This window comes from Dendrobates tinctorius, unplaced genomic scaffold, assembly GCF_039654945.1.
Source record: "Dendrobates tinctorius isolate UK_male_01 unplaced genomic scaffold, ASM3965494v1 ptg000020l, whole genome shotgun sequence".
In the NCBI taxonomy this organism is placed as follows: domain Eukaryota; kingdom Metazoa; phylum Chordata; class Amphibia; order Anura; family Dendrobatidae; genus Dendrobates; species Dendrobates tinctorius.
Window position 1 is genome coordinate 36,684,936 of NW_027361688.1, and position 18,007 is coordinate 36,702,942.

The window sequence follows — 18,007 nt, forward strand, 5'->3', positions numbered from 1 at the left end:
GGTGGCGCAGGGGGGTAGTGGCAAGGACCTGTCCGCATCTTCGGTCTGGCGGATGCCCCAAACACGCTTGAAGTGTTAGGAGGCATTGGCTCCTGCCTGCCAGACATGAGAGGGTACAGTAGTGACGCATTCCCACACTGTGCTCCCGGTCTCTAAGGGGGAAAGCCCAAATCACAAGCTGAATCTGAAAAAATAGAGAACATTAATAAAAAACAACAAAACCTAAAGGTAGATACGGGGCTGAGGGCAGCCCGTGTCCACCTCCTAGTGACACTAAGCTAAAACTGAGTAGCCTTCTGCAAGTAGGTGGGTACATACTGCTGGGGAGGAGCTAACTTTTTTTTTTGCATAGTGTCAACCTCCTAGTGGCAGCAGCATATACCCATGGTTTCCTGTGTCCCTCAATGAAACGAGAGAGAAACAAGAACAATAATCATGAACAATATTAGTCACAGACTGGAAGAGGAGGAGACAAGTCCCTGCCCATGAGGGCTCACAATCTACAAGGGATGGGTGAGGATAAAATAAGTGAGGGTAGTGCTGGTCGTGCAGCGGTATGGTTGAACGATGGTTACTTCAGATTGTAGGAAGAGGTGGGTCTTCAGGTTCCTTTAGAAGGCAAGAGTCTCATATGTTGGGGTACAGAGTTCCAGAGTAGGGGGGATGCACAGGAGAAATCAAATACGTGACTGCGGAAAGAGGAGGTAAGAGGGGAGTAGAGAAGGAGATCTTGTGAGGATCGGAGATTGTGTGCAGGTAAGTACTGGAATACTAGGTTACAGATGTATGGAGAACACAGGTTGTGGATGGCTTTGAATGCCATGGCTAGGGTTTCGAACTTGAGTCTATGGGCAATGGGGAGTCAGTGAAGGGATTTACTGAGAAAAGTCGGGGAATAGCAGGGGGATAGGTAGATCAGTCGGGCAGCAGAGTTTAGGATAGATTGGAAGGGTGCGAGAGTGTTAGAAGGGAGGCCACAGAGCAGGAGGTTGCAGTAGTCGAGGTGGGAGATGCTAAGGGTATGGACTAGTGTTTTTCCAGATTCTCGGTTCATGCTACAACTAAAAACTCTGATTGTGTCCAAACTGCTGCACCCAGTAATCTAACAAGATACATCATTGGATTCAGCTTCTCTTTGCCTACATTACACTGCTCTCAAATAAGGTTGCAAAAACCTGGTGACAGATTTCCTTTATGAGCAGGCAGGAAGCCAATTTATTTTTAAGGTTGTACCGTAGTGCAAACACATGGATTTTTGTGAGTACTCACCGTAAAATCCTTTTCTCCGAGACGCTCATTGGGGGACACAGGTACTCGTGGAAAACTAGCCCCACAGGAAATGCATGCGGCATAAAGGAACGTGTGCGATTTCCCTTTTCCGTTCATATTGCTGCCAGGCTCAATAACCTCCTGTTTTCTATAAGAGGGTTGAGGGAAGGGAGGAGGAAACAAACACCCCTTTATCGCACATAGCGCGGCTCCAGGGTCAGGGTCGCACTTACCCTGATCCTGTGTCTCCACGTGCTCCTGCCGCTGCCTCTGCGCTCTCCTGCGCTCCTTTCTCCCATGAGTAGGCCGAGACATCCTCTCCCGGTCGCGGCCTACCCTGTAATGAGACCGGGGGCTCAATTTGTTCGCGTCCGCCCTCCACGGGGGGGCGGTGCCGGAAATGACATCACGCCAGGGGCGGGACTTCCACCCGCGGCCTAGTCACAGCTGAAGCCGCGGGCTAAATCTCTACCCCTGCCCGCCCGTGCGCTGACGGCCCTGCAACCACGGCCATCCCGCTGGCCCGTCTCTGAGCCGCTCCATGCGCGCTGGCGGCCCCTGCCTGGGGGGTAGGAGGGGTGAAGGAAAATGCTGCCGCCTGGAGCCTTCTCAATGAAGCTCCCCCTCCCCAGTCCTCCATACCTGCGATAACCTCAGCTACAGATCCAGCGCACCAGGTAGAGGGGATGGGGTAATTTTCTGGACGGTGCAGGCACCCTAGCTCCATCCCCCCTGCAGGGGCGAGGAGAGGGACCGTCCGCCGCCATGCAGCACCGCCGTCTTGCGTTGGTGGAGCAGTGGGGGCCGCACAGACTAGTCTTGTGCCTCTGTGCAAACCCATGGTTTCGATACCTAGGGGTGGACAGGGCTAAGTCCGGCATTATGTCCCACGTCGCAGGAGAGGATACGTGGAGGGATACTCGCATGTGCTCGCCCGTTGATGGTTTGGGGAAATCGGATGCTTTCAATAGGATGCGTTGCCCCTGTCTTATCTTCATAAAATAAAAAAGAAAAATAGAAGTCTGGCGAAAAAGTCCCAGATATGTCCCACGGTGCGGGAAAGGATACGCGGAGACGATACTCAACGCGTGCTCGCCCGTTGATGGTTTGGGGAGATCGGACCCTTTCAATAGGATCTGTCGCCCCTGTCTCATCTTCATAGTTCAAAAAAAAAATATATATATATAGTCTGGAGACATCCAGACGTGTGTGCCTCCAACGGACACTAAGCAAAAAACTGGTTTCCACCCGCAATCGGGGCGAGGAGCTAACCTTTTTTTTGTTCACTTAGTGTCAGCCTCCAGGTGGCAGTAGCATACATCCACAGTACCTGTGTCCCCCAATGAGATGAAGGAGAAAAGTTAAGTGTACTGAATTACTAAACTACTACTTGAAGCATGCCTTGACAACTTATGTGTTGGCATAATGAGAGTTGCTAGTACAGCAAGTGATACAAAGAGAAGCCGCCCCCAAAATATAGCTGAAAGCATCAGTTGTTTTTTTTAAGTAACAACAACCCTCAAAGCATCAAGGCCCCGTCACACATAGCGATCTCGCTAGCGAGATCGCTGATTTTGTGACGTGCTAGCGATCTAGTGTGTGGCAGGCATCAGCGACCGGCATCGCTGATCGTGCAGAAATGTCCTGGGCCGTTTTTTGATCGTTGGTCTCCCGCTGGCCAGCACGCATCGTGTGGCAGCGGGAGACCAACGATCAGCGAGCTCCCAGCGCCATAAGCAGACGCTGGGAGCTAGTATCCAAGGTAAATATCGGGTAACTAAGCGCGCGCATCGCTTAGTTACCTGCTGTGTACCTCTTGGATACCAGCGCGAGCTTAGTTACCCGATATTTACCTTGGATACCAGCTACCAGCGCGAGCATGCTGGTATCCAGGGTACACAGCGGGTAACTAAGCGACGCGCACACTTAGTTAACCGATATTTACCTTGGATACTAGCGTCCTCGCTGGTCCTGATCGCTGGTGAGATCTGCCTGTTTGACAGCTCACCAGCGATCATGTAGCGATGCACCAGCGATCCTGACCAGGTCGTATCGTTGTCGGGATCGCTGGTGCATCGTTTGGTGTGACGGGACCCTCAGCCTTCAGCAATAACCTAAAGCACTTACCCCAGTCTGCCACTTGTAGAGAACATTATCCTATATAAATATTACAAACAGCCCCACTGATCTTACAGTTATTCTATAAGACATCCAGAAAAGACTGCCTGGTGACTTTTTTTTTTTTTTTTTTTTTAGAACAGTCAGATAATTAGAGAATATGTGGCTTATGAAGAAAGATGTATTTTTTTTACTGTTTTTTAATTACCGTACTTCCATTTAAAAATTGTATTTTTATAGCTGAAATCTTAATAAATCAAAAAGTAAGTTGGAAAGTTGGAGATAAGTACGCTTTAAAATATATTCATCAGGTCTATCTAATAAAGTATGCAGTTTATATTGTGAAATCTGGTGACAGATCCACTGTAAAATAAAATTATTTTTCCATTTATTTTCTGATAGAACTCCTTTCAACATTAAAATAATAAGTACCTGCATTTCAAGAGAAAATGTTTTTGTTCTGGTCTGATATGAAGTAAATTTTTGCCCATAGACATCTTCGAGCCACTTTATTGTTAGCAATGTAGTGTTGTCAAACACTTGCATTATTTCAGGCTGCAATGATTCGGTTTCATCACTTTTGTTCTAAGACAAAATATTAATAATGACAGAAAAACAAATATAGTTTATTCGTTTAAATTGTGAAACTAAATAGTGTCACTTGTACGTCAAACACATCTTCAGCGCATACTCACCGGTAAACCTGAGTATCGTAATAAGGTTAGGATGATCTCTGCAGACAGGGCTGCTAGCTCACAATAGATCTTTAGGTATTCATTGGAAAGGATAGCATGGTGCAGGTCAAGGCCGGCTTTACAACATTTCTGAAATGACTCAACCGTCAATGGCCTACAAATGGTCACAAAAAAAATTGGAAAATGATAGTACACATACAGCAGTGGCCAAAAGTTTTGAGACTTTTGTTCAAGGGAGTGGGCTCACACACAATTTTGTCTAAATATAGAATGATTCGTAAACTTCGTCCAAGAGCCACTTCTCATTCAGGAGTAATTTGGTGATGAACAGTGCTTTCTCCAGTATGATGGAGGTTATGTTACAAGGCTAAACATGATTGATGAACAAAACAATGACATTTTCTGTCCATGACCCTTAACCCCTTAGCAACCGCCGATACGCCTTTTAACGGCGGTAATTAAGGGTACTAAAACCACAGCGCCGCCAATTCACAGTGCTGTGGAGAAAGTGAATAGCGCCCCCCAGTGTCGGATTATCTCCGTGGTCTCGGCTGCCGGGGGTAGCAGAGACCCCAGAGAACATGAATCGGTCGGTTTTTACCGACCCCGCTTTTGCGATCGCCGTTATTAACCCTATAACGGCGACCGCAAAAAAAAAAAAAAAAAAGCAGCGATTTTACATTTAATTTCTCTTTCCTCTGATGTGATCGCACATCAGAGAAGAGAGAAAGAGGGTCCCCGATCCCCCCCAGTACCTCTCCGTGGTCCTCTGTCCCCTCCCGGTGGTCCTGCATCCCGCCGACGTCCTCCGGTGGGCGCCGCCATCTTGGATCCGGGGAAAATGGCAGGCGCATGCGCAGTGCGCCCGCTGGGAATCTGTCGGCTCCGCCTGGCAGATTCCATTCATTCATTTTGATCACGATGATAAACTATCATCGTGATCAAAATAAACAAAATAGTACATAACTCCCCCCGTTTATCACCCCCTTAAGTTAGGCCAACATAACGAAATAAAGAAAATATTTTTTTTTCAGTTTTCCATTAGGGTTAGGGTTGGGCTAGGGTTGGACTAGGGCTTGGGATAGGGCTAGGGTTAGAATTAGGGTTAGGGCGAACTAGGATTAGGGTTAGAATTAGGATTAGGGTTGGGATTAAGGTTAGGGTTGGGATTAGGGTTAGGGTTGGAGCAAGAATTGAGGGGTTTCCACTATTTACCAACTTTGGGGGTCTAAAAATTGGGTCTAAAAAAAATCACTTTTGTGGAAATAAAGACTTTTTATTTTCACGGCTCTGCGTTTTTAAACTTCTGTGAAGCGCTTGGGGGTTCAAAGTGCTCACCACACATCTAGATAAGTTCCTTAGGGGGTCTAATTTCCAAAATGGGGTCACTTGTGGGGGGTTTCCACTATTTAGGCCCATCAGGGGCTCTGCAAACATGATGCCCGCAGACCATTCCAGCAAAGTCTGCATTCCAAAATGGCACTCCTTCCCTTCCAAGCTCTCCCATGCGCCCAAACAGTGGTTCCCCCCCACATAAGGGGTATCAGCGTACTCAGGACAAATCGCACAATAACTGTGGGGGTATGATTTTACCCTTGTAAAAATAAAAACTTGGGGGCGAAAAGATCATTTTTGTGAAAAAAAATGGATTTCTTATTTTCACGGCTCTACGTTATAAACTTCTGTGAAGCACTTGAAGGTTCAAAGTGCTCACCACACATCTAGATAAGTTCCTTAATGGGTCTAGTTTCCAAAATGGGGTGACTTGTTGGAGGTTTCCACTGTTTAGGCACATTAAAGGCTCTCCGAACACAACATGGCATCCGATCTCAATTCCAGCCAATTCTGCGTTGAAAAAGTAAAAACGGCGCTCCATCCCTTGCGAGCTCTGCCATGTGATGAAAAAGTGGTTTACCCCCACATATGGGGTATCGGCGTATTCAGGAGAAATTGTACAACAAATTTTGTGGTTGATTTTCTCTTTTAACACTTGTGAAAATAAAAAAAATTGGTTCTGAAGTAAATTTTTTGCAAAAAAAAGTTAAATGTTAATTTTTTCCTTCCACATTGCTTTAGTTCCTGTGAAGCACTTAAAGGGTTAATAAACTTCTTGAATGTGGTTTTGAGCACCTTGAGGGGTCTAGTTTTTAGAATGGTGCCACTTTTGGGTATTGTCTGTCATGTACACCCCTCAAAATGACTTTAAATATGATGTGGTCCCTTTAAAAAAAATGGTTTTGTAAATTTTGTTGTAAAAATGAGAAATCGCTGGTCAACTTTTAACCCATATAACTTCCTAACAAAAAAAAATGTTGCATCCAAAATTGTGGTGATGTAAAGTAGACATGTGGGAAATGTTATTTATTTAGAAATTTTTGTGACACATCTCTCTGATTTAAGGGCATAAAAATTTAAAGTTTTAAAATTGCAACATTTTCGCCATATTTCCATTTTTTTCATAAATAAACACAAGACTTATTGAAGAAATTTTACCACTAACATGAAGTACAATATGTCACGAAAAAACAATCTCAGAATCAGCGGGATCCATTAAAGCGTTCCAGAGTTATAACCTCATAAAGGGACAGTGGTCAGAATTGTAAAAATTGGCCTGGTCATTAAGCTGCAAACTGGCTCTGTCGCTAAGGGGTTAAATACGCCATGAGAATCAGTGATCAATCCTCAAAAAGCAGGTGGGCAAACAAAAACACAGAAATTGTGATGAACTTCAAGCAGTGATTAGACAAAAAATGGTTGTCATCAATCAGGATTTGGCCCAGAAGCTGACATTCAGCTGCCAGGACAAAGGGTTGAGGTCTTGAAAAGTAAGAGACAACCCTGTAAATATTGTGTATTTTTATAAACTTGTTGTATTTAGCAATAAAAGTTTTAAAACATATGAAATTCTCCGACTAAAACAATATGAACAGTGATGTGCACTCTCTCACCAGCTTAGATCAGAAACAACAAGCCGGTAGGAGAGTGCACTGCCAGTGCGCATTGTAAGAATACCTGGCGTACAGAGACTAGTGCCACCCCTACAAATGACTGCCCAGATCTGATGTAGAGACCCCCATTCCAGTGTCACTTACTGGGCTGCTTGCTGCCATTCTGATAAAATCACTGTTTTGTCTTCTGCAGATCTAGCAATTCTCTGAATGCTGAGTCCTGTATAACCCTGCCGACACCACTGATTCGCAGCTTTCTGTGTACACTGTTAATAGGCAGAAACTGACAATCAATATTGTGGGTGGGGTTATACAGAGCTCATGAATATGGAGGACTGCATGGCAGCAGGTTTTGTTATGAACGGGTCACCGAGGAGGATGGCAGGAAATAGGCTAAGCAACCAAGAAACCAGAGAGGTTGGTAATTTAGCGGTTTGCAGACCCCTGATCCTAACAACACAACTAACAGTAGCCGTGGAGAGTTCCTATGATGCCCTAGACGCCTCGGCACAGCCGGAGAGCTAACTAAGCCTAAAGCCAGAAAGGTGAAATCTAATCTGCCCCGGAGCAGATCCCCAAAGGAATAGACAGCCCCCAAACATATATTGTCGGTGAGACAAGAAGAGACACAGACACAGACAGAAAATAGACTGAGCAAATGATGGGGCCCAAACTGTCTAGATAGGACAGAAAAGATACTGTCTGCAATCACGCAAAAACCCTAAAAAAATCCAACACATCTGATATACAAAAACACTGAGGCCACCTCTCCCCTGCTAGATCAGCACTCTGGTGTGAACTGGAAGCAAAGCAAAAGATACCAGTACAACAGGGGACTGAACAAACCAACACAAACTGCAACACATGGAGCGGGGCCCAACACTGCCCCCAGCAGGGAGCACGATGAACCCTTGCAACAAAGCAGAAAGCAGAAAAAGCCACAACCAGATTAGATGCAAAGGATTAGCAAAAGAATCACTTAACTGAATTATGCAGATCAGGTAGGTGACAGAAGAACTCAAAATGCACCAGGAGAAAATCACCAGCAACCACTAAGGGAAGCCTGCTCACTTATATGCTCCCAGCCAGTAATCCCAGATTCCCAATCATCTTCGTCAGGTGGCAAAATTCCATCAAACTGGCCAGCTCCACTACCCCCAGTACCCACCTGAGGGAGCTCCGGCTCAGAAGTCCGATCAAGGGAATTCACAAGGTTTACTAGTCCTCTAGTAATAATCTCCTGCTTATAAAATTGTGAATTTTTCAAAACTACAGCAAGTAGGCCAGTAAGTAACACATCGCTGTAATTCGGGTCTCTGCTTCTACATTATGCTGCTCTCAGATTATTAAAGGAAAAAAACAGAGGTATCATATGCGCTGCTGAAATAAAATCTACAGTGAAATGAAAACATTTATTCAAACAGGTTTAAAAGTCAACGCGTTTCGAGGTCACGCAGGACCTCTTCATCAGGACAATTCTAGTTGAGACTGTATGGTATAGCTGTCTTATGCTGTTTTTCATGAAATAGACTGCCAAACCAGGCACATGGCATTTTTCATGAAACACAGTATAAATGATAGCGCATGCTATCTTTAACATTGGGTACGCAGGGACATGTTGCGTTCCCGTGCGGTCGGCGGGCACGTCAAAACGACGCACGCAGACGCATCCGCATACAACGCATGTCCCTGCGTACCCTTGCAAACGCTATGGCAAACAGCACGCATGCATGCACGCCTTACCTAGAAAACCTCTGCAAGAGGTGGCCAGTAACCTAGGCAACAAGCAGTAAACCATAGAATTAAAGATCCCTTGTTAAAAAGAAGTCAATTATCCAGTTGCTCAATTTTACAAGCTTTTTACAATTTTACTTACCGTATATACTCAAGTATAAGCCACGTTTTCATCACATTATTTTGTGCTGAAAACGTCCCCCCTTGGCTTATACTCGAGTGAGGTGTCCAGAACATGGAGGGGGAGTAGCAGTGGCGGAGCAGCGGGTTACATGAGGCAGGAGTCAGCTGCTGCGGCTAAAGCCTGTCCGCGCTGCTAAAGAGAATTGAATATTCACTGCACTGGCAGTGAATATTAATTTCTCTGTAATAGCGCAAACCATGTCAGCCGCAGCAGCCGGCTCCTGCAGCTGACGGGTGGTCATGTGTGCCCGCTAACTAAGAGAAATGAATATTCACCTCTCTCCACTGCCAAGGGCATGGAGAGAGGTGAATATTCATTTCTCTTAAGTAGCGGCACACGTGACGGCCCGGCGCCTGACACTGTGCGCGCTACTTAATACTCACTGCCCTCCAAGTACAGAATTCTGGCGTGGGGAGCGGTGAGTATTCCGGCAACTGTGCTCTGCTTGTGAGCAGCGCATGACATCCCTGCCATGCGCTGCTTACAAACATAAAGCAGATGCTGGCACCGGAACAAGACACTGCGACGGAGCGCAGGAAGGCAAGTACAATGGTTTATTTTTTTTATGCTTTTTGATGGGGGCCATGCATACAAGGATAGGGATGGGGCTATGCATACAAGGATAGGGATGGGGGTAATCATACCAGGATAGGGATGGGGCCATGCATACAAGGATAGGGATGGGGCCATGCATACAAGGATAGGGATGGGGCCATGCATACAAGGATAGGGATGGGGCCATGCATACAAGGATAGGGATGGGGCCATGCATACAAGGATAGGGATGGGGGTAATCATACCAGGATAGGGATGGGGCCATGCATACAAGGATAGGGATGGAGAAGGATAGGGATGGAGCAATGCAACCAAGGATAGGGATGGAGCCATGCATCCAAGGATAGGGATGGAGCCATGCATCCAAGGATAGGGATGGAGCCATGCATCCAAGGATAGGGATGGAGCCATGCATACAAGGATAGGGATGGAGCCATGCATACAAGGATAGGGATGGAGCCATGCATACAAGGAGAGAGATGGGGCCAATCAAACCAGGATATGGATGAGGAGCCATGCTACAAGGATAGGGGTGAGGAGCCATGCAGACAAGGATAGGGATGAAGAGCCATGCAGACAAGGATAGGGATGAGGAACCATGCAGACAAGGAGAGGGATGAGGAGCCATGCATACCCGGATAGGGATGAGGGAACAATGCATACCAGGATAGGGATGACAGGACAATGCATACCAGGTTAGGGATGAGGAGCCATGCATACCAGAATAGGGATGAGAAGCCATGCATACAAGGATAGGAGGATAGGGACGAGAAGCCATGCATACCAGGATAGGAAGATAGGGACGAGGAGACATGCATACCAGGATAGGAGGATAGGGACGAGGAGCCATTGCATACCAGGCTTAAACTCGAGTCAATAAGTTTTCCTAGTTTTTTTTGTGGTAAAATTAGGTGCCTCAGCTTATACTCGGGTCAGCTTATACTCGAGTATACACAGTATTTATGATTATGAGAAAAGCTTATTTTTTTTATCAATGCCAGATATACCCGACTTACTTTCCTGGCTTTTCCATAATCTTTAGTATTTTTTTTAAAGTTTCTTGAAGTTTCTGAAAGAAAATAAAGAAGAAAAAAAAAAAATAGGCATTGAGAAATACAAAAGGTCATAATCATTATTTTCACACATGCCGAGGTCACTCATATCACAAAAGGATTTATCTAGTCCTCACTAATGTTCCTGGATGTAAAGTAACCCCATTCACACATAATAGATCTTTTCACTGCAAATTTCAGGGCATTCTACAGATTTTCGAGTCTGCAGCATGATTTTTATGCTTCATATTTTCACTCTGGTGTTTGCTCTTAGGCAATGCAAAGGAGAAAATGTGAAGGAAATCCCCAAAGAACTTGCAAGAAACACATCACAGCATCCAAATATAGCTAATTTGATCACTGTCATGATTGCATTCTATATTTTTATGACATGGTAATGGTGATTGAAAAAGAAATACCTGAGCTTTATTTTATCATGATGGATAGATTTATTTATTTTACTAGTACCAAAAAAATGTGTGCTAGTTCAGTAAGAAGGTATTACAGCTTCCTAATGTCATGAGCCAGTCCAGGATTTGTTTTCTGCTGTCCTATCTCTGGACTGATCATGCAGGGGCTAATCCCCTCAGTCTCGTTTTGGATCTGGCTGAGCTTTTTCAGTCCGCTGCAGTCTGCTGGCCAGTGTCAGTTATAGTCCTGGTCTCCGGCTAGAGCACCTGACCCGTATGTCCAAGTGATCCTTCTGACTCTGACTTTCTGTGTTTGTGTGTTACCCGTTCCCTACCCCTGACTAAGGGCAGAGACACACTGGAGAATTTTTCGTCCGAGAATCGGATCGTAAAACTTACCCTGGCCGGCACCTCTCCTGACCTGAACTTGACAGCTGCATAGTAATCCATCACGATGTCATGCTCAGGTCAGGAGAGGTGCCGGCCAGGGCAAGTTTTACGATCCGATTCTCGGAGGAAAAATTCGCCAGTGTGTCTCTGCCCTAAGTGTGCGTTTGGTAGTGTCTTTACAGTGTATTACTCGGCTTGATCTCTGTACCCCACCTATAGTTGTCCTTCTCTGATACTACGTTCCCCGACTGGATTTGACTCTCTGACTTGTACCCTGACTATGTCTCACGTCTTGGATACCACGCTCCTGTTTGGTTCTGAACTTCTGGCTTGTCTCTGACTAAGTGCATTGCTGTGATCTTAAATACTTCATCTTCCTGATTGCTGCTGACCCGACCTGTCTGACCACTCTGCCGCCTCCTAGCGGTGGCCTGCGCCCCTGCACTGTGCTGCTACACGGTGAATGTAACCTCTTTCCCCTACCAGCGCCCCCTGGTGGAGGTTGTGCATAACTGCTCCGCAGTTGTATGATACCTAGTGAGTGCATTGGCCCTACAAGTACTGTATGACTCAGCAGGAAAAAAAAAATAATGACTTGTTTCATGTTATTCCTTATATACTATGATATTCTTCCATAGATGCATTGCTTTAAGGGGAGAAAACCCTTGAACATACAGCCACAACCTGTAAAATCAATGCATGGAGGGTAAAAAGCTTTGTACTAAAGGATACATAGACTATCAAGACCCCCATACACAGACAAAAGTTGTTCAAAACAGACAATTTCAGCCAACTTAATTGTTCGTCATTTTGGTTTTGTTTAATTAAGGAGGCGAGGAATCGAATTTTTGAGAAACCAATGTTAGTAGTCGTTCAAAAGATCGATGGGGTATGTCTGATTTTTGTATAACTATCATGCATAGAATATTGTTCGTTATTGAATGAAAATGTATGGCTTCATCTAAAAGATATTTATACAATGTGCACATACAATAAATAATTTTGCAATATGTCTTATCAGAGAAACCTTCCTGCTCAATTCATGGGTAAGATCTATAAAATATGTGTTCAGTTATGACAGATTTTTCCATCAATTAGATAGATAACAGTTGGTGTTTTTAAGATTCTATGCAGTTATGAAGGGGAGAAGAGGAGGAAGCTGGAGGCAGCCAGACAGCAAGTTTTCCTAAAACAAGAGTTACATTTCTCAATAGAATCTTTTAAGTGTCAACTGTCATCTTCTCTCTCAGTAATGAGAACCTCTGTAATCACTGCAGCAGTAGCAAAGCTACGGGGGGGGGGGGGAGCGGGGGCAGAGGGGACCTTTGCCTCTTGTTACGCACTCCGCAATTCCCCAGGGACCCGTGCTGATATGGTTAAGCTCTCTGGTAGAGCAAGGAGACACGATCTCCCAGCACTAAGGGTATGTGCACACGGAGTTTTTTGGCTCTGCGGATTTTGTAGTAAAAACCGCAGATAAATCCGCAGGTTTATCTGCGGTTTTGCCCTGCGGTTTTACACGTCATAATGGATGAGGTGTGAAACTGCAGCGTTTCTGCACTAAAGAATTGACATGCTGCGGATTGTAAACCGCAGCAAAACCGCGCGGAAAAATCCGCATGTGCACAGCGTTTTCCAGTTTACCATTGAAAACAATGGTACTGTACAACGCACCTAAATCTGTTGCGGACCCGCAGCTGCAGAAACGCTGCTGATCCGCAGCAGAATCCGCACCGTGTGCATATACCCTAACACTCTCTGTTCCGTAGACAACAGGTAAACTTTAAGCCTGCCGTCTATGGAACAGCTGGGAGATACAGTGGCCGAGAAGACGCCACAAATGAACAGGACGACAGAGTCCTGGTGCGGTGACATCATCACACCGGGAATCGGATGTCCAGTGAGTGAATCGGTGCTATGACATCAGCATGTTTGTCCATCCGTGCATAATAATTTTTTTTTATTTTAACTAAAACTTGTGCTGGACTGTGGGGGCTTCATAAACAATGGAAGACCCTCAACAGGGTGGGGAGCTCCCTAATAAAATGTAGGGACTACTTTGGGGGACCTCAATGTGTGGGAGCCATTTTACAGTTTGGGTGACATTATACAGATTGGGGACTACTGTGGGGGGTCCTTCATACAGTGTAAAGACATCTGTGAGGGGTCCTCAAAGTGTGGGGCCATTTTACAATGTGAAGACCATTATACAGTGTGGGAACTATTGTGGGGATCATCATAAAGTTTGGGGACTACTGTGGAGGCCATTATACAGTGCAGTGGTCACAGTGTGGGTTCTACTCTGAGGGCCAATATATAGTGTGAAGGCTACTATGGGGGGTCATTATACTATGTTTTGGGGCAGCAATGGGGACAAAATGCTATGTACAGGGGTGTTGAGGGGTTATCATACTGTGTACAGTGGAGCTGTGGGCCCACCATACTGTGTAGAGGGGAACTGTGGGGTGGGGGCACTTAGTTATGTATAGGGAAGCTGTTGGCTCATTATACTGTGTATATTGGTACTCTGGGCCTATCATACTGTGGGGGCTTTATAATGATTGTTGTCCCATTATGTGTATAGGACAGCTGTGGGCCCATCATACTGTGTACAGGGGAGCAGTTGGCTCATAATACTGTGCAAAGATGAGACGTGGGGGCATTACATTGTGTATAGTGGAGCTGTAGGCCCATCATACTGTGTATAGGGAATCTGTGGGCACACCATACTGTGAATAGGGGAGCTGTTGGGGCATTATTCTGTTTATAAGGGAGCTGTGGGTCCATCATCATCATTGTCACTCAAGGACATTGTTAAAAGTTAAGTGGACATTTAAGTAGCATTATTGTTATAGGGACAGAGTATTGTGACCATCAAGGATGCACATGGGGCATTATTATTTTGTAGGGGCAAAATGTAGGCACTGTTTTCTAGGGCATTTGCACATGGCATTAATAGTTTCTATTTACACATAAATCACTGTGTGATCGGGAGAGCTGGCAGAGCCTTGATGTCATCCCAAAAAAGGACTGGATAGATGGTGAAGATGGTGATCGGTGAGTATATTTACCACACTTATACTACACTGCACTAACAGTTACACTGGTTTAGCCCCCCTAAAAAAAAAAATCATAACAGGAGTGCGATTTGGCTATGGGGGGGTAGGGGGAATCATACATTGTGGACCTCACTCTAATGAGCCAGAATGGAGACTCCCTTTTTGAGAGCAGCTATTTTGGCAGACTCGAGCCATCCTTCATTTGTATGACTGTCATTTCATTCCACATTCCCCCTACTGAAAATGCCTCGCTGGCCCCCCTGGCAAAATCAGATGTTTGCTGAAAGGTGCCAGGATAGATGCATAAGGAAAGGAGTATCTCTGAAAGTTGCCTAATATTTTAATTACAGTGATTTTTACAAAACTCAAAGAACCCTTTTTTAATGGCTAAACCAATATACAGAGGTAGCAAATGTTAACGTGATAATTAAGGCATTAATACGCTGATAATATTTTTCAATAGTTTGTACTTTGTTAAATGCAGCACCATGGTATGCAACGCATTATGTATCAAGTTATCATTTGCTATATCTGTATGTAATAACAAAACTGATCATACAATTGATTTGGAAATACTGTAGATATTGTTGTAGTAATCCAGTTAGACTTAAAATATTCATAATATGAAATGATTTACTAACCTCTATGCTAAAATCTCTACCACCAAGTATTTTGAAGTAACACGCTTTGAGAACTCCAACAATTGGCACTGGAAATTCATCTAGAAATTTTACCATCTGGTCAAGTGGTATCAAACACAGCCATGACTGGATCACCATTGAGTGTGCCTGAAGTAAATGCTTCTTCTTAATCATCATTCCAAGAACATTGCTGCTGCTTAATAAAGAAAAAGGATTTTATTAAAGGCGCTTCAGACTGGTGATTCACTTAAAAGGTTATTCCCAGAAAAATAAAGTTATACCCTATTCATTCGATGATATGGGGATGACTTACTGATCACTGAGGGTCTGACCGGTGGGACCCACAGAGATCTCAAGCATCGTGTTAGGCTTTCTATGGTTGTCTCAGACAGGTAGGACCGGTCAATGAGATCCTCGTCCTGGCCATGTGTTCTGGCTCTCAAACACTTACATGGAGTGATCTGAAAGTTACAACTCAAATAAACACTGGAGCGATCTGCAGGTCACAAACTTCTGAAGACCGTCTGGAGCGGCTCCAAGAACACATGAAGATGGCAGCTGGTACGAATAAGACTAAGGGCAAGGAACATAGATAGGTAGCACCACTCCAGTGGTAAACTTAAGTGGTGTTTCAATCCAGTTCCATCCACCCACTGGGAGATTCTTACCGCCCAGACAAAAACACAGAAATTCAATGCAGCACTTATAAGAAACATTTCACAAATGTATTTTACAACAAATATTAAAAAAAGAATATTACCTTGAATATCTTCTAACCCTATCATAGGTTAGGCCTTCAAGATCCGCCCAAACATCTTCTTGATCTGACATTATGATCTCCGTGTTGGACATTTGAGAAAATGTATGCAGGACTGGAAGGACCCACACCCAGTGCTCTACATCTTTATCTATACATGTCTGACATAGATGCCTTAATAGTTCATGTATTCTGTAACACAAAAGTTATAGACTGTTCAGCAATCAGAGGGCACACATTGAGGAAACAGAGAATAAAAACATAAATCCAAACATAATTTCTTAGCACTTAACAAAATGTAGTTTTGTCATACAATGAAGCGAAGGTGCACTAAATGCTTGAAATACTGCACATAAATACTACAGAGAACAAATAGAAATACAAGAGATGTATTTGATACTCTTTACAATTGGGGCAAATTTTAGATTTTTTTTGCACTTTCATTTCTATTTTACATCCACATAGATATAGCTTGTTTTTTTTTTTTTGGGGGGGGGGGGGGGGGTGAGTAAAGGGTAGTTTTAGTTTTAAAAAAATATTGTATTAAAAAAATCTGATTTAGAAAAGCTTTACAAAAAAAGAGAAAGTAGTAATTTCTTACAAAGGGGTTAAGTTTTAACACCTTAGTGACTGGGCCAAATTTTTTTAAATCTGACCAGTGTCATGTTATATGGTAATAATTCTGGAACGCTTTGATAATTTATGATAATGGTAAATTTAGGTCAATATTTTTGTGTTTCTAAAAGTATCAGAAATTTGGCAGAAATTAAAAAAATGCAATTTTCAAACTTATTATCCAGATAGTCATACCACACAAAAACATTAATAAACTGGTACCAACATGTCTGCATTACATCAGCACCATTTGTAAAATGTTATTTTATTTTGTTAGCATTTTAGGAGGTTTCAAAATGTAGCAGGAATTTTTCATTTTTGCAAGGAAAAATTACAAAAAATTTTTTGTTAGGGACCTATCCAAGACATGATATTGGGGGTCCTATACATTGGAAAAGCCCCAAAAGTGATACCATTTTAAAAATCACAAAACAATCACTGACCTCAGGGAGACCAGTCAAAGAAAACACTGCGGCAGCCGGCAAAGGCGCTCAATCAGTGAAATCCTAGGTGCAATGCTCCCTGGGAAATACGAATATGCAAATAAAGTCCGTGGAGCCTCATTTAAGAGTCTCAAACACGGGACTAGCCAGATCTTCCTCCAGGGAAGGACCCAGCCAAGGGGTGGCTCCTTTCGGAAACCACCATTACCACCATATTAAGTGGCCCTTTAAGTCAATATCCAGCTCTTTACGAGTTTATAAATATGACAAGGGAAATACCAAGGCCAGGTATCCATCCACAGACAGCTGTTTCGGGATGTTGCCCCTCATCAGTGTGGAGTAGGATTCTGGCTAGGTGGGAGCAATGCCTAGTAGACCAACATCACGAAACAATCACTGACCTAAGGGAGACCAGTCAAAGAAACACTGCAGCAGCCGGCAAAGGCACTCAATCAGTGAAATGCAGCTGTCTGTGGATGGATACCTGGCCTTGGTATTTCCCTTGTCATATCTGTAAACTCGTAAAGAGCTGGATATTGACTTAAAGGGCCACTTAATATGGTGGTAATGGTGGTTTCCGAAAGGAGCCACCCCTTGGCTGGGTCCTTCCCTGGAGGAAGATCTGGCTAGTCCCGTGTTTGAGACTCTTAAATGAGGCTCCACTGACTTTATTTGCATATTACCATTTTAAAAATGGCACCACTTAACATATTGAAAACTGCTGTAAGGTAGTTCATTAACCCTTCAGGTGATTTTTCAGGAAATAAAGCATAGTGACATAACAGTAATGAAAAAGTTTATTTTTACCACCTAAATGTCGCTGACTTCTGAACAGGCCGCTATAGCCGGAAGACTAAGGCCACTATTTGTTGGTGAACTGCCATGGCAAACATCAGGACCACACAATCAAGATCTCAGGGCCCCAATGGGGATAAAGAGGGAGTCCTCACACTCTGTTAACCATTTATATGATGTAGTCACTATTGACAGCAGCATCTAAGGGGTTAAACAGATATGGACGGTGACAACACTGATCGTGGCTGATGCAGCACGTTGTCAGCTATAGGGTACAGCCGACAGCTGCTGGATTGTCACCTGTATGGGGATGATATTCTCTTATATCTCAGGTCAGTAAAA

The 18,007-nt window shown here is 44.2% G+C and overlaps 1 protein-coding gene across 1 annotated transcript in view; it reads right to left on the minus strand.

Annotated features, from left to right (window-relative positions):
• Positions 1 to 18,007, minus strand: part of RNF213 (ring finger protein 213) — a 394,954-nt gene that overhangs the window by 257,918 nt on the left and 119,029 nt on the right. The window contains exons 10-14 of the mRNA XM_073568003.1: positions 15,816 to 16,004; positions 15,056 to 15,251; positions 10,520 to 10,572; positions 4,083 to 4,236; positions 3,820 to 3,972 (exon numbers count right to left, since the gene is read on the minus strand). Coding sequence (XP_073424104.1) covers positions 3,820 to 3,972; positions 4,083 to 4,236; positions 10,520 to 10,572; positions 15,056 to 15,251; positions 15,816 to 16,004 — 745 coding nt within the window. The remainder of the gene's footprint in view (positions 1 to 3,819; positions 3,973 to 4,082; positions 4,237 to 10,519; positions 10,573 to 15,055; positions 15,252 to 15,815; positions 16,005 to 18,007) is intronic.